This window comes from Bombyx mandarina, chromosome 08 (assembly GCF_030267445.1).
Source record: "Bombyx mandarina strain Sakado chromosome 08, ASM3026744v2".
Lineage (NCBI taxonomy): Eukaryota > Metazoa > Arthropoda > Insecta > Lepidoptera > Bombycidae > Bombyx > Bombyx mandarina.
Genome location: NC_143215.1, coordinates 6,198,100 through 6,211,555, shown reverse-complemented (window position 1 = coordinate 6,211,555; position 13,456 = coordinate 6,198,100). Strand labels below are relative to the sequence as shown.

General features: G+C 33.9%; 2 protein-coding genes across 19 annotated transcripts; both read left to right on the top strand.

Annotated features, from left to right (window-relative positions):
- The first annotated feature begins 516 nt into the window (after positions 1–516).
- Positions 517–2,613, top strand: Gr68 (gustatory receptor 68). The gene is made up of 4 exons (XM_089728943.1): positions 517–1,607; positions 1,778–1,846; positions 2,329–2,418; positions 2,554–2,613. Exons 1-4 carry the CDS (start codon positions 621–623, stop codon positions 2,611–2,613), a joined length of 1,206 nt encoding a protein of 401 aa, XP_089585069.1. The 5' UTR covers positions 517–620.
- A 2,298-nt stretch (positions 2,614–4,911) lies between these two features.
- Loqs (loquacious) lies at positions 4,912–13,415 on the top strand. 18 transcript variants are annotated; one of them, XM_089729067.1, is made up of 8 exons: positions 4,912–5,155; positions 5,743–5,934; positions 6,519–6,672; positions 7,149–7,266; positions 7,836–7,966; positions 9,705–9,874; positions 11,049–11,183; positions 11,282–13,415. In XM_089729067.1, the coding sequence occupies exons 2-8, from the start codon at positions 5,743–5,745 to the stop codon at positions 11,528–11,530; spliced, it is 1,149 nt and encodes a 382-aa protein (XP_089585193.1). In that variant the 5' UTR covers positions 4,912–5,155; the 3' UTR covers positions 11,531–13,415. The 18 variants fall into 18 exon arrangements, with proteins under 18 accessions (XP_089585193.1, XP_089585199.1, XP_089585198.1 ...); XM_089729073.1 differs by having other exon boundaries at positions 4,916–5,155; positions 9,714–9,874; XM_089729072.1 differs by having other exon boundaries at positions 4,916–5,155; positions 9,708–9,874.
- Positions 13,416–13,456: the final 41 nt, after the last annotated feature.

The window sequence follows — 13,456 nt, the reverse complement described above, 5'->3', positions numbered from 1 at the left end:
TCTGGTTTGTCTGGATTGTTCGATTACACATCAAGATCTACGTGGTATCGTGTTGATCCCCAAAAATCCTGAGAGTTCAGTGAATTTCTCGAACAAAAAATAATTTTTAAAATTTAATGGAAGAAAAATGATCGAGTGCAGGAAAGTAAAAATTTACACTAAATTAAACCAAAAATGTACAACGAGTTCAATGAGTAACGAGGACGATCAATGTTTTTTGTAAATAATTAAAACAAATTAGGTATAAAATGAAAATCGTAAAACACATTACAAACGCTTTGGTAAATTTCAGTTATTCAACCTTAAACTAGACTTCTTGGAATCAAAATACCTATTCACGATGGCACCGCAACCAAGTAACTTTTGTATTTGTGATAATGGTAATAAAACCAATATTACATAGCGGTAAATGGTAAAACCGTTATTACGTCGTCGTAAAAAGTTTCAATACGTACTGATATACATTTTTAATTACCGTATTCTGCATTTGGACACGGTATCGCTGTGAATAAATAATAGCATTTTGATGTTATCATTACTTACGGAAACCTTAATATTTGTATTGACTGCACACTTGTTCAGTCAAAAGTTCAGTGTACAAGCCTATATTAGAACCTGTGATGTTTCTTACACGCTTAAGAAAGTATATTTATCCTCCGCGGGAGTCCTTAAATTTGCAGAATATATTTAAGCCGTTTTATGTTATGTTATCTTTATTAGGTTTATTTCCATATAGTATTCGATTCGTGGGCGGTAAAAAGTTTTTGATTAAACCTAAATCGATTTATACTAACGCGGTCTGTGCTCTTTCATTAATGCTGTCCATGACTTTGTTCTTGATTTTTCACATCGACCATATTATCTATAAATCAACTGAAGACAATTCTTTGACTGAAGGCTTCATGACCCAAGTGAACTATATAATCGAGATGTTAAATTTGGAGATATTTTGTGTCGTTTACTATTTTTCTTCGTTTCTCAACAGAAATAAGTTTGTCAAGGTGCTGAACACAGTGGCTGTATGGTCGGACCGTATCTCCATCTCCGGTATCAAAACTCTAAGTTTCCTACGTCTAAAAATTCATTTCACCATTGGAATCCTAATGTTCTTGTTAATAAGTCAAGTATGTGTCAACTTTACCCGTGTTGATAGCCTCTGGAAGAAAGTATTGGTTATGTTTACATTCAATATTCCTCAAATGATACAATTTACAGCCATATTGTTTTATTACATACTTGTTAACATGGTAATTATGTTGTTAGTAATTATCCAGGAAAATATTTCAACAAGCACGAGAGATACAAAAACAAGTTCTTTCATAAGAGTGGAACATAGAACGCCGTTATCGTTGAAACAACTGGAATTGATTTACATAAAGGCTTTTGAACTGAAAAGAGATATCAATAAAGCTTTTGAAGCTCCAATATTGTTGACTACAATGCAATGTTTTCACTCAATAGTAAGCGAGTCACATATCATCTACCACGGTGCGGTAATGGAGCCACACATGGTACTACATTCAATAATGAATTGCTCTGTTTGGATACTATATCAGCTATTCAAATTATATATTTTAGCTTCAACAGGTCATTTGCTACAGGAGAAGGTACTTTTATTTATATATATTTAACGGTTGTGTTCGCATTGAAAGAAAGTGCCATTGCAAGTACCTCAATGTGACCGATCCGTCTAAGACGTTTTAAAGATTTGCAGGTTTTATTAAGAAAAGAAAAAAATAATAAAAACTCTCTGTCTCATGTTATTGTTAATTTACAGAACCTTAAGATTGGCCAAATGCTACATAGTATACGAAAAGACAAAAACGACTTTCAATTGTTATTAGAGGTAGTATTTTTTTTTTTCGCATTATGTGCGTTTGCATTTTAAGTATCCCGTCTGATCCATGAAGGTTTCAATGATGGTAAGACTATTATGACCACGGCATGTTGCCTATATCTGCTGTGAAGCAATCAGTTGGAAAGGTGTAGTGGCATACGAAGAAAAATTGAGATTTTGACTTCATGTTTCAAAGTGGGTAGTAGTAATAATTTAAGGAATAAATATCTAATGATGAAAGCCAATAGTCACCAAGATGAATAACCTAGAATATCAGTGATTTACTCACATGCGCCTAACACGCGTAGTTATTAAAGATGGAGACAAAATACCAAAAACTTATCCTTTTAATATTGTAGAAGAATTTATATAAATTTTAAATTTAATTTAATCAATCTGTTCGGGTTTTTATTATAAATCACAGCTTAAAACCGCTTAAACAACTTAAGACTACTTTTACTTACTTTGAGACTAACTAAATCTGATTGCAGATACAACATTTTTCAAATCTAATACACTTCCATGGAAAAGGATTAACCGTGTATGGATTATTCCCATTGGATGGCACCTTAATGTTCAAAGTAAGCAAGTCAATGTTAATTAATTAAGTCTTGTACAAGTTTACTACAAAACTTGATCAAATTAAGTTAATAAATATGTATTCCTGTAGACAATCTATATTGGTGATCTTTGCTAATATTTTCATCGTTTTACAGGTCGTTGCTTCAGCTGCGATGTACCTTATTATTTTAGTTCAGTTTGATAAAAGAAATTAATGTAGGTACTAATTTTTTTTTGTAACTTAATGTCTTAAAATTATGCATTAATATTTAAGAAAATAAACAATTATTTGAGTTATGCAAGTGTAGGTTTTATTTTTAATTTTTTGTTTATAGTATATGAATTAAAAGGTGGCTTTTAACAATCGTATAGGAATCAAACTTGTAAAGAAGCATGAAATTCAGTGTTAACATTTTTGTATAAATTTTAGGAAATTATATTATATATTACTTTAAATAACCTTAAACTGTAATTCATTTTCAAAATAATATCGTCACACACTTAAACAATACACATTCACCCGTGCGTAGGAGGTCAGCGCGGACCGCTAGTTTTCAAAATCTCTTTTTGTGAGTTTTTGGATGTAAAACTTGCATCAACTTCGATAAATAAGAACACAAAATGATATCAAAATTAAACTATTATTCGCACACGACTAAGCCTTTCCTGTTCGGTTTTATATTAGTTTCTAGGTTACAAAAGTGTGATTCGTAAAAACCATTGATTAAAAGAAGGAAAATAGGTAAAAAGCGCAACGACCTGTGACAACTAGTGAAGATACTTTATTCATTAGAAAAATAAATTATGATAACTGCAACACGGCACCTGATAAAGCAGGCGCCAAAAACGTCGTAGTCTTTGCCCAGCGCTTGCCCATAGGGGTTTTCTTTAAGAGGCAGCCTTCTATAAAAAAGCGGTAACAGTGCGAGGGGGAGGAGTGGACGCCCCGTGGCACATTATCAGCTTACTAGCGCGAGGCCGTGTAGACATCAACAACAATGAACGATGGTTTGGCGGTGTATTGGCGATACGTCGGAGTACCAACTCCGCAGGCTGGTTTTCCTTTGAATGAGCTGCGAGTCTGGTTACGATGTTGAGCACCGTAACTCCCTACTTTTCCCTGGTTTCAGTCTCATTTGACGCTTGGGCGAGAGCACCGAGGAGTCGTTTAGTGGGTGGCTGCTGATATATTGCCAGTCCCACATACACCGCTCGCCTACTTAGCGTGTGAACATCGCAGGTTTGAACCACGGTCCAATAAAAAAGAAATGTATTGCAATCAGTCTAATTTAATACAAGGCGTCTTATCCTTAGACCACTACAACACCATGATGATTCATAGATGATACATCGATGGTGTAAATGTAAAAACTTTTAAATATAAAACTTAATGTAGCATTCAATTCAAACACCAGGAACCTCATTTCAACAACTTTATTTTAATTTCTATATTTTCTTGTAAGTCTAAACTTGCACAAGTATACGTGTTACGTGTGTGGTTGCCATTAAGTTTCGATATATAAACATAACTCGGATATAATCTTTTACGAACGTAAGATGGATACACACAAACAAGTTGGCTTTTTGGTGGGAACGCGAGGAGTGAAGTGGTGTGATTTTTTTTATTTTGTCTATTTAGTGTTTCTTCAGGTTTAAATGTGTAATAACGGTGGTTTATTAATTGTTTAATATCTGTGAAAGTGCGCAAATGTGCGAAAATGAACCAAAGCCGCTGGACATAACTTCTCGGGATCCTCCAAAAAGTCTAGGTACTGAAAAAAATCTCAGTAAATGACCACCATTTTACTGAGATTAGGTATATTTCATCCCATATCATCTCATCTTATTTCATTTAATTTCATCCCAGTTGATTAATTTCTCAAATTAATCATCTTCATTTCATTTCACTCCTAATTATCATTTTTCATAAAAATAAGAATATAAATTAAAATAAGATATGATTTATAGGTTTTAGTTACCAGGTCATAAAATCCCTTAAAAAAATGAAACAGTACCTATTAACTCTCTGCTGCCACCTGCTCAACTGCTCAGCTTTATTCTATTCTATTCTCGGCTTTATTACAAATATTTATTCATTTTTTTACAAGTATTCCGGCACACGTTGTCCTCTAAATTTTTTGTCCCCGCTAAACATAAAGTTGCTATTAACTATTTGTGGTGCGTACTTGGTGTTTGAAGAGCTTTGAATATGTTTTTTTCAAGAGATGGTCAGTATTTGTATCAACAATAAATAGAATTAATAGCAAAAAAAACTGACTCAACCTACCAATTTTTGTCACAGAGTGAATCCAATTTGTTTCCACAATTTAGCATTTTCATAAACAAATAAAAACATAATTGTTTATTTGGCGCCCAAAACATCGAAATTTTTCGTATTTTGATACTTTTGAATTAATATGGATAATGACTTTTTCTACTATCGATCAACCATAATGTGTGCGCCTATGGTGTGCGCATAGTTCTTCCGGTGCGCACCAGATACTTGACGGATAGGGTACACATAAAATATTTGACATGTGCAGGGCATTTTTTTATCTGTGGTCAGTTTCGAAATATTCTTAGTTCACTCGTTCATTTTCATTCACTCACTTCACATAAATTTAATGTGTAGGTTACATAGGTTGTTATACGAAACTGAAGATCTAATTCTGTTCTCTTTTATCTTTCATATTGTATCCGTTTCATTTTCAATAGCAAATTTCGATAAATACATTTGTAACTACGGCTGTGGGAAAAGTAAGTAACCTAAAAATATTTTGTTAATGTATCTTATAAAATAATGTTTAATGATTCTTAGTGTTCAGCTGAAAGTAATCATTAGTTATTTAGCAATAAAAAAAATATATCACGTATGCCGGTGTGAATTAGAACACGTAGCCATCTTGAAAATACCGTAACCGGCCGCCATGTCATGGATCACATGTTTCCTACGGAGTTAAGCGTATCGATCGCTATTTTTTCCACCGTGTTAAACAACAATAAATATAGCAGATTATTTATTAGAATTTAGTTATTCGTAAGTATTCCGACTATGTATGAATACTACTATGTTCAGAAAGTACTCATTATACGTAAATATTTAAAACTAATCATGTGGAACCGGCATCTTCATAGTAATTGAGAGCCATGACATAATAATCATTATGTATGTAATCATTCCGCTTTATTTAAAGTAAATTACGAATTTTATACGAATCACAAAAAACAGCTTAATTAAATTACACAAATTCAAAGTTAATCCTTTGTTTACATTTTTCATAAGGTGTACGAAAGGTCTAATGATGTTAAAAACTCGATTAAATATTTTGATATTGTAAAAACAGATGGAAGGGAATACGGTCCACCCGCATCCATCTGTGGTCCCGGGCTTACCACCCGGTGTTATCCATGGAATGACGGTGCACGGCAGTGGACCGAACGGTGAACACATTCCTCACGGTCCAAGACGCCGCTATCAGACCCGACCCAAACCTAATAACTTGCAAAGATTGCCTTTGGACGAGGCCGCCAAGAGGGTAATGCGGGTTTGTTTTTGATACTAGTTTTTTTGTAGAATAAGTCTACACTTTTTTATTCTCTAAAATATCAATCATAAACATTGCTGCTCATTGAAAATAACTTGAGAAATAGCAAAATTAAGTGATATATTTTTTGTTAGACAGATCGTTTATGAATATATTCACTAATATATATTTAATTAGCAAAGGTTGTAAATAAATTTAACCAAGGCTACAGAACAACTACTTGTTAACCAAGAACAACAACAGCACTTAAATTATCTCATAATTGTAAATTTATTGACATTAGTCTCCAAATGAATGAGTTGATAAGATTTAGAGTTGTGCTTTGAGTAATCCATTGAGCTCTATTCAATATACTTTTACCATTAATTAATTCAATAAGACCATCTAATTGATTAATTGTTAAAAATGAGAATTTAAATTATGTTACATTCATATGGTTTTAAAGTTAATCTGATACAGGTAACTTAAAAACAGTGTAGATAAGTTACTCTTTAGACAAGACATTAAGTAGCAATATGCATAATAATAATGAATATTTCGTCAGAAATTAAATTTATAAAACAATTGTGTTCCAGGAAATGGAATCACTTCCTACAAAGACTCCTGTCTCTGTTTTGCAAGAGCTGTTGGCACGTCGTGGAACTGTTCCTAAATATGAACTAGTCCAGATAGAAGGCATGATACATGAACCCACTTTCCGGTACAGAGTAACTGTGGCCGATTTAGTTGGTAAATATGGTTTCTGTTCATGTTTAAAGGAGATGTAATAGTTAATATCGTATTTATTAGGAGAATGACACTGCTAATGAGAACTAGATGCCAGTGAAAATTGTACCAAAAGTACTTAATTTACGAATTATTGACACATGCTTACATTTTTGCAATTCTGATAAATGTGAGGTGTTTCATGTATATTAGAGCTGTTATTAGTGGTGTTTCATGTATACTAGAGCAATACATCCAAGGTAAACTTACAGTAAAAATAGCTAATTTGTATGTTAAATTATTAATTGCTATAAGTTATTGACTAAATAAAAATGGCTGTTTTATTTGGGACAAAATATGTAACTATCAGTTAGAAATATTTTCCTGTTTTCCTTTGTAAAACTCCATTAATTAATTTATTCAATCATATGCAGTAAATTATAATGTGTTTAAACAGTAGGCCAGATACAAAATTTAAAAAACATAATATATATTTACAGCAATGGGCACTGGTCGCTCAAAAAAAGAGGCAAAGCACTCTGCAGCCAAAGCTTTACTGGACAAGTTAACTGGTGCTACACCAGCTGATCAGACTACCAATGGCAATGTTCCTGAAACGTAAGTTCTTCTTCTCAGTCGTTCACTCCTGGCGGAGTGGTCGTGGTTATGTAAGTCTTAATATTTGGTTGCGGCTTTTGAGAGGCTTCTCCATCTCTCTCTATTGTGGCACTTTTTTTACGTGCCAAAGTATTATTTATAGAAACGTAAGTACATTTCTATAAATAATACTTTTGTTAGAAAAATTTAATTTATATAAAATATTATCCAGTAAAAAGAATTTTTCAAACAGCCCACATCGATGCCTCTAATGAACACTACTCTAACTCAAAATTTTGAAATTTTCGTTTTCACGCGAATCGCTTCACTATTTTAAAAGTATTACAAATTATTATTGATGAGGTTCGAAGCAAGAGTAAATCAGCTAGTTACACAAAAAAAAACCAATAAATATATCTGCAATAATAAATATTTTATCAATTTTTTTCATTTAAACGCTCCTCCTGTAAACCTACGAATTTGGAGTTCATTGGAGGCATATCGACATATCCAAATTTATTGAAACATTTTTTTACAATATATTTATTATTATTTGCAATGCAATTAATATAAAAAAAATACAATTTTAGTGGTGCTGTAGTACCTACATTTGAAGATAAACTAATGGGTAATCCTGTTGGGTGGCTTCAGGAGTTGTGTATGTCACGATTCTGGCCACCACCATCTTACCATGCTGAAAACGATGACAATGTTAATAGACGTAAGTTTTCGTATTAATTTTACTTAGGTACTTACTTTAGCAATGGCTTTTTATTTATTAGCTTAAGTGACTTTTAAAAGTAGACATTCAACCATAATTTTGAGAAAAACAATTTCATACGCACTATTCTTCTGAGTCTTATTGTAGTCATTTGGTTGTCCATTATACCTAGTCAGGTCATAAATTCTGTCACATGTTTAATGTAAAATAATTGAAACAAGTTTATTCATTATGTAACCATTCATATACCAAAATGAAGTTAACAAAACATAGATTGTTATGTCACTAAAGTTTATTCAGAATGACCTCCGTGATTTTGAATACAGGCCTTCAATCTGCGCGGCCAGTCGTCTATCGCAGCACGAACGAGGTCCATGTCAATATCGGCGGCTGCCTTAATCAAGGATGTCTTGAGTGACTCCAAATTGGGATGAGGCTTTGAGCACGCCTTTTCCTCCAAGTGTTGCCATATCTTGTAATCTAACGGATTCAAATCTGGACTGGAGGAGGGCCAGTCTTCGTGCCGGATGAAGTCGATTTCACGCGCCGCCAGCCAGTCTTGTGTGCTCTTCGCTCTATGAGCTGGCGCCGAATCTTGTTGGAATACCCAGTGCCTGTTATTAAACATGGTATGAGAAACAGGTTCCACAAGGTTCGTCAGGACTGTATTTTGATACACAACTGCATTCGTTTTTACACCTTTCTCACAAAAATGTACCTCTGTTAAGCCCCAATAAGAAACTCTCAACCATACCATGAGCGAGGATGGAAGATGACCTCGTTGGACACGCGGAATACGGTTGCTCGCTTCTTCACTACTGTGTGCGTACACCTTATCATTTTGTTTGTTGTAGCTCTCTTCTACGGTAAAAATTTTTCATCCGAAAAAAGAATTTCCCCATATTTTTTTCCCGCGTACCGCTTCAACAAAGCGCGGCATCTCTTCAGTCTCAGGTCCATTAGACGAGCATTCAAACGATGTCCTGTTTTTCTTCGATATGCCCGAAGCCCTAAGTCTTCATTTAACACCCTTTTCACCGTGGTTCTGCTTAACCCCATCTGAAGGGCCAACAGTTTCTGCTTACGTTTGGGATTTCTTTGAATTCGCTCCTTCATAGCTTTTATCACTGCTGGAGTCCTAACAGACCGAGGGAGACCACTTCTTGACCTGTCATCTACACTAGAGTCTTCATTGTATCGTTTGATGGCACGATAAACGAATCTTTTGGTTATATTCAAATTTTTCAGTATGTTAAAAATTTGAATTGGCGCGTAACCGCAACGATGCAACGCAATAACTGCAACACGGTCTTCTTTAAGCGTCCACTCCATATTTAAAAATGAGTAAAATTCTAAAAGTATATATATTTTTATTTTCATGAACAATTCGAAATTCGAATTCAACAAGCTTTTTTGTGGCCAGCATTCTAAAAGAAAAGTTTTTACTGTGTGACAATACTTATGACCTGACTAGTTATTATTATGTTATGTTGTATGTTATTTAAGGAAACTATAAAATGATATAATATAATAGAAGTTGTACATTTCTATTACTTTATTTTTAATATTTGATAACAACTAACATTGTATACTTAAGTAGATTTAGATCTAAATAAATAGAAAAGAAATATATTTTTTACATTAATATAATTTTACATATTAATAAATCATTGATAATTGATAGTAAAATTTATGTGAAACATAAGAATGTGGGTCTACAATACTACAAAAATTGTAGCAGTTTCAGGTTTGCCCCATGAACGTCAATTTACGATCATTTGCACATTGCTCAAGCGCCGTGAAGTTGGTACAGGCAAGTCAAAGAAACTAGCTAAACGGCAAGCTGCCTACAAGATGTGGCAGGCCTTACAGGACAACCCACCAGAATCCTTCCAGAATGATGATGAGGTAAAGTAATATTAATTTTACTACTATATCGCATAAACTCACTTCAATATAGGATATAAGGGAGCTGTTTCCGATGCTGAAATGGTACTGCTTGATTAAGGGCTTGTGTTCACAATTTGATGACATTGATAACACAACTAAAACTCTAAAAAGTTAGTATTTTTTTTTTATTGCTTAGATGAGTGGACGAGCTCACAGCCTACCTGGTGTTAAGTGGTTACTGGAGCCCATAGACATCTACAACGTGAATGCGCCACCCACCTTGAGACATAAGTTCTAAGGTCTCAGGTATAGTTACAACGTTTGACCCGCCCTTCAAATCGAAACGCATTACTGCTTCACGGCAGAAATAAGCAGGGTGGTACCTACCCGCGCGGACTCAAGCTCTAATATTACTCAGGAACTTGAAAAGCAACTTCAGAGTACTAGGTGATTTGCCTGTTAGACTTGTAACTCCGAATGCATATCGACGCTTGAAAGGCAAACGTGACTAAGCGACAATAACTGCTTTGTACATAAATGATTGGCAATAACCATATTCGATGCGCAAAAAAATATATTTCTAGGTCTATTAAAATCATTTCAATCCTACAGCTACTAGCTAGATTCTACCACAGCTAGATTCGTTAAAATAAATTTTGTTTTCAGGTATTTCAACTTTAAATTAGTCTACTGTAAAGTTCACGCATTGTCGCTTAGTCATGTTTGCCTTTCAAGCGTCGATACATTAAAGTTCATATTTCATGTTCTCTGTCTGATTCAACCATATTGAGGCTAGATAAGTTTTATTAATATTAAAAGCAGTAAAATTGGTATTTGTATGTATGAAAAAAGAGGAATAATTTGTAGTCAGTTAAAAAAAATTGTGAAGCCAGAGTGTAATATAATGCTTTGTGTGTCAACAGAATAATTACCTGAAAGTTAATTACAATTATTTGATAAGTTGTCTTGGTGTTGTTTGAATGTACTTACCATCAACAGTTTATTTCAATTATTATAAATAATTATCTTCATGTAATAGTTGTCAATATCTATCAATTGATTTTTGGAACATTCCCCTAAAATAGTTATTGTTGTTCGCACTTGGCCAGGTATTTTACTATCTTTCGATTAGGTTACAGGCCTGAAACAACAGAAGAGTCAGTTGACAATAAGTTTTTTTTTTATGTTATAGGGCGGTGTTGCGGCCCGTTATGCCGATTTGAAAGATAGTAAAATCTCCACATTGACCACGAGCCATAGCCATAAAGTGTCGCAGTTCCACAAACATCTCAAACAGTCTGTTGGCCCCAACCTGGCCAAGTTGCAGGTATGAAACAGTTGTTTTGCATGAAAGTATTTTGATATAGTATTTTTTTGGCATGAATGTTGTCTTTTGAAATATTAATTTATTTAATTATAAAACAGGTGACGCCACTAAACAATAAGGATTTTAACTTCGTTCAGTTCTTGCAAGAAATAGCATCGGAGCAATCTTTTGAGGTGACCTATGTTGACATAGAAGAAAAGTCTATGACTGGTCTATGTCAGTGTCTTGTCCAGCTTTCCACATTGCCAGTAGCTGTATGCCATGGAGCCGGCCTCACCAGCAAGGATGCCCAGTCATCTGCTGCTCAGAACGCTTTGGAGTATCTCAAGATTATGACCAAAAAGTGAAATTTTCAACATCTTACGACATCAGCAAAGACCAGTGCGACGACCTATGCATTTGATCTATGGGCTCTAACGTTATGAGATTTAATTTTAATGCAGGCCATATCACTATGTGTTTTGTATTGATGTCGTTAGGTTTTGAGCCTTCATATTGTTGCATCACTTTCCATATGAATAATGGCATTAATAGTACGCATCTATGTACCAATAGTACTTTGGGCTATGCTTTATAACTGGCATGTTTGCAGTAACCAATTTGTTTAATTATTTTTTGGTTAATTTATGGTAGGCAGTTCGAAACTTATTGCTAAGATAAGTGAACGAGCTCATGGCCAATCTTGTGTTAAGGAGTTACCGGACCCTATATACTTCACTGAGATACTATTTTCAACTCTGTTATTGTTCCCCCGTTTCAAGAGATAATTTTCGCGATAGCTATTCAATTCTATAATTAACTCCTCACTGAAGTGTTAACAAAGTGCTGCGATATGAGGCTCATCAACCGAAGTTTAAAAACCGTTCTTAGCAGTCAATTTATTTTGTATTCCCCAGACATTTATTTCCACCAAGAGCCATAAACATTTAAGCGATTTTAAGCGAAACGGCCGTAAAAAAAGTGTCACTCTGGCAACTAGCATGGTGATGAAATTAAATCCTTTAATAATTTGCAAGTAAAAGTTAATTATTTATTAATAAAACTACTGCCAATGTGCGAGGATAAATTGCATAGCCCGTAATCTTAAAAAACAAAGTATGGAGTGATTTGTCATAAAATACAAGCTATACTTTGCATAGAATTAGTGTAATTTTCCCAGCGTGGAAATTACGTGTTATAAAAATGTAAAAAAAATGAAATAAAATGAAAATACAAAAAAAAGTGTGGATTTACATATATTTCCAGTTTAATATTCAGCATCTTAGGCATGTTTTTTGCATTCATATTTAATTATTAAAGTATAATCTCAATCTTAGCTTTTAATCTATTTTATCTATAAATTAACACTATTATTGCGGCGAAGTCAGTATGTTTGACTTATTTCGTAAATTCATGTTTAGGAACTATGAATTTTAACTATCATTGGTAAGCCTTTTTAATATGCTGAGCATTAAACGGAAAATAGTTTCAGCTAGTGTCTTGTTGACGAACTGCCCGACCTTTGCTTTGTAATAAGCTCCGACGTAGCAATTAATTCACTTGAACTTTAAGAACTTTTTACAAAGTGCAAGGGTTGGAACATTGATGGTATTGAAGGATTACATGTCGTTGTTCGTTTTGTTTGATACCAGTGATTGTGAGTTTTCTTTTGTGTACATGATGGAAAACTTTGCAGGGAAGTAGAATACTAAATGTATGAGTGAGATGCATCACTCACTGTAAAGAGTTTGTAAAGAGAGGATCCCTTGCCTGTGAAAATGGGCATTATTTTAATGCAAAGTATAGAGGTTGTAACAATTTGTACCTGTACAGTGTCGTCGTCGATGTTTGTGATCCCGGCACCGACGAGGAACCTGCACGCACCAAGTTTCTTTTAAATTGAATGGTGTGAGTTCAACCTGCCCTTATAAAACATCGCACTGTTCAAGTTAGAAAAGACTACTCGAGTAAAGGATTGGAGTTCTGTTCAACCAAGACCCAACTAAATAAAAACTAATATTTTGTCCGGCCGTAAGGACTTTGATTGTTCCACGTTTATTTTATTTTTCTTTAGTGAGTCTTGGTTTTACTTATTGTTATTAATTATAATTAAGCTCTAAATATAATAATATCATGGCTTTTTAACATTTGTCACACCTGCTAATAATATGTATGAAGTCTATATTATTTTAAAACATTATGAACTTCATATTATTTCTGCTGTAACTTCAATAAATTTTTGGTGTTGCCTAAGTAGTGTTTTAGTAGTTTGTATTATTTTACCTATCCTCAAC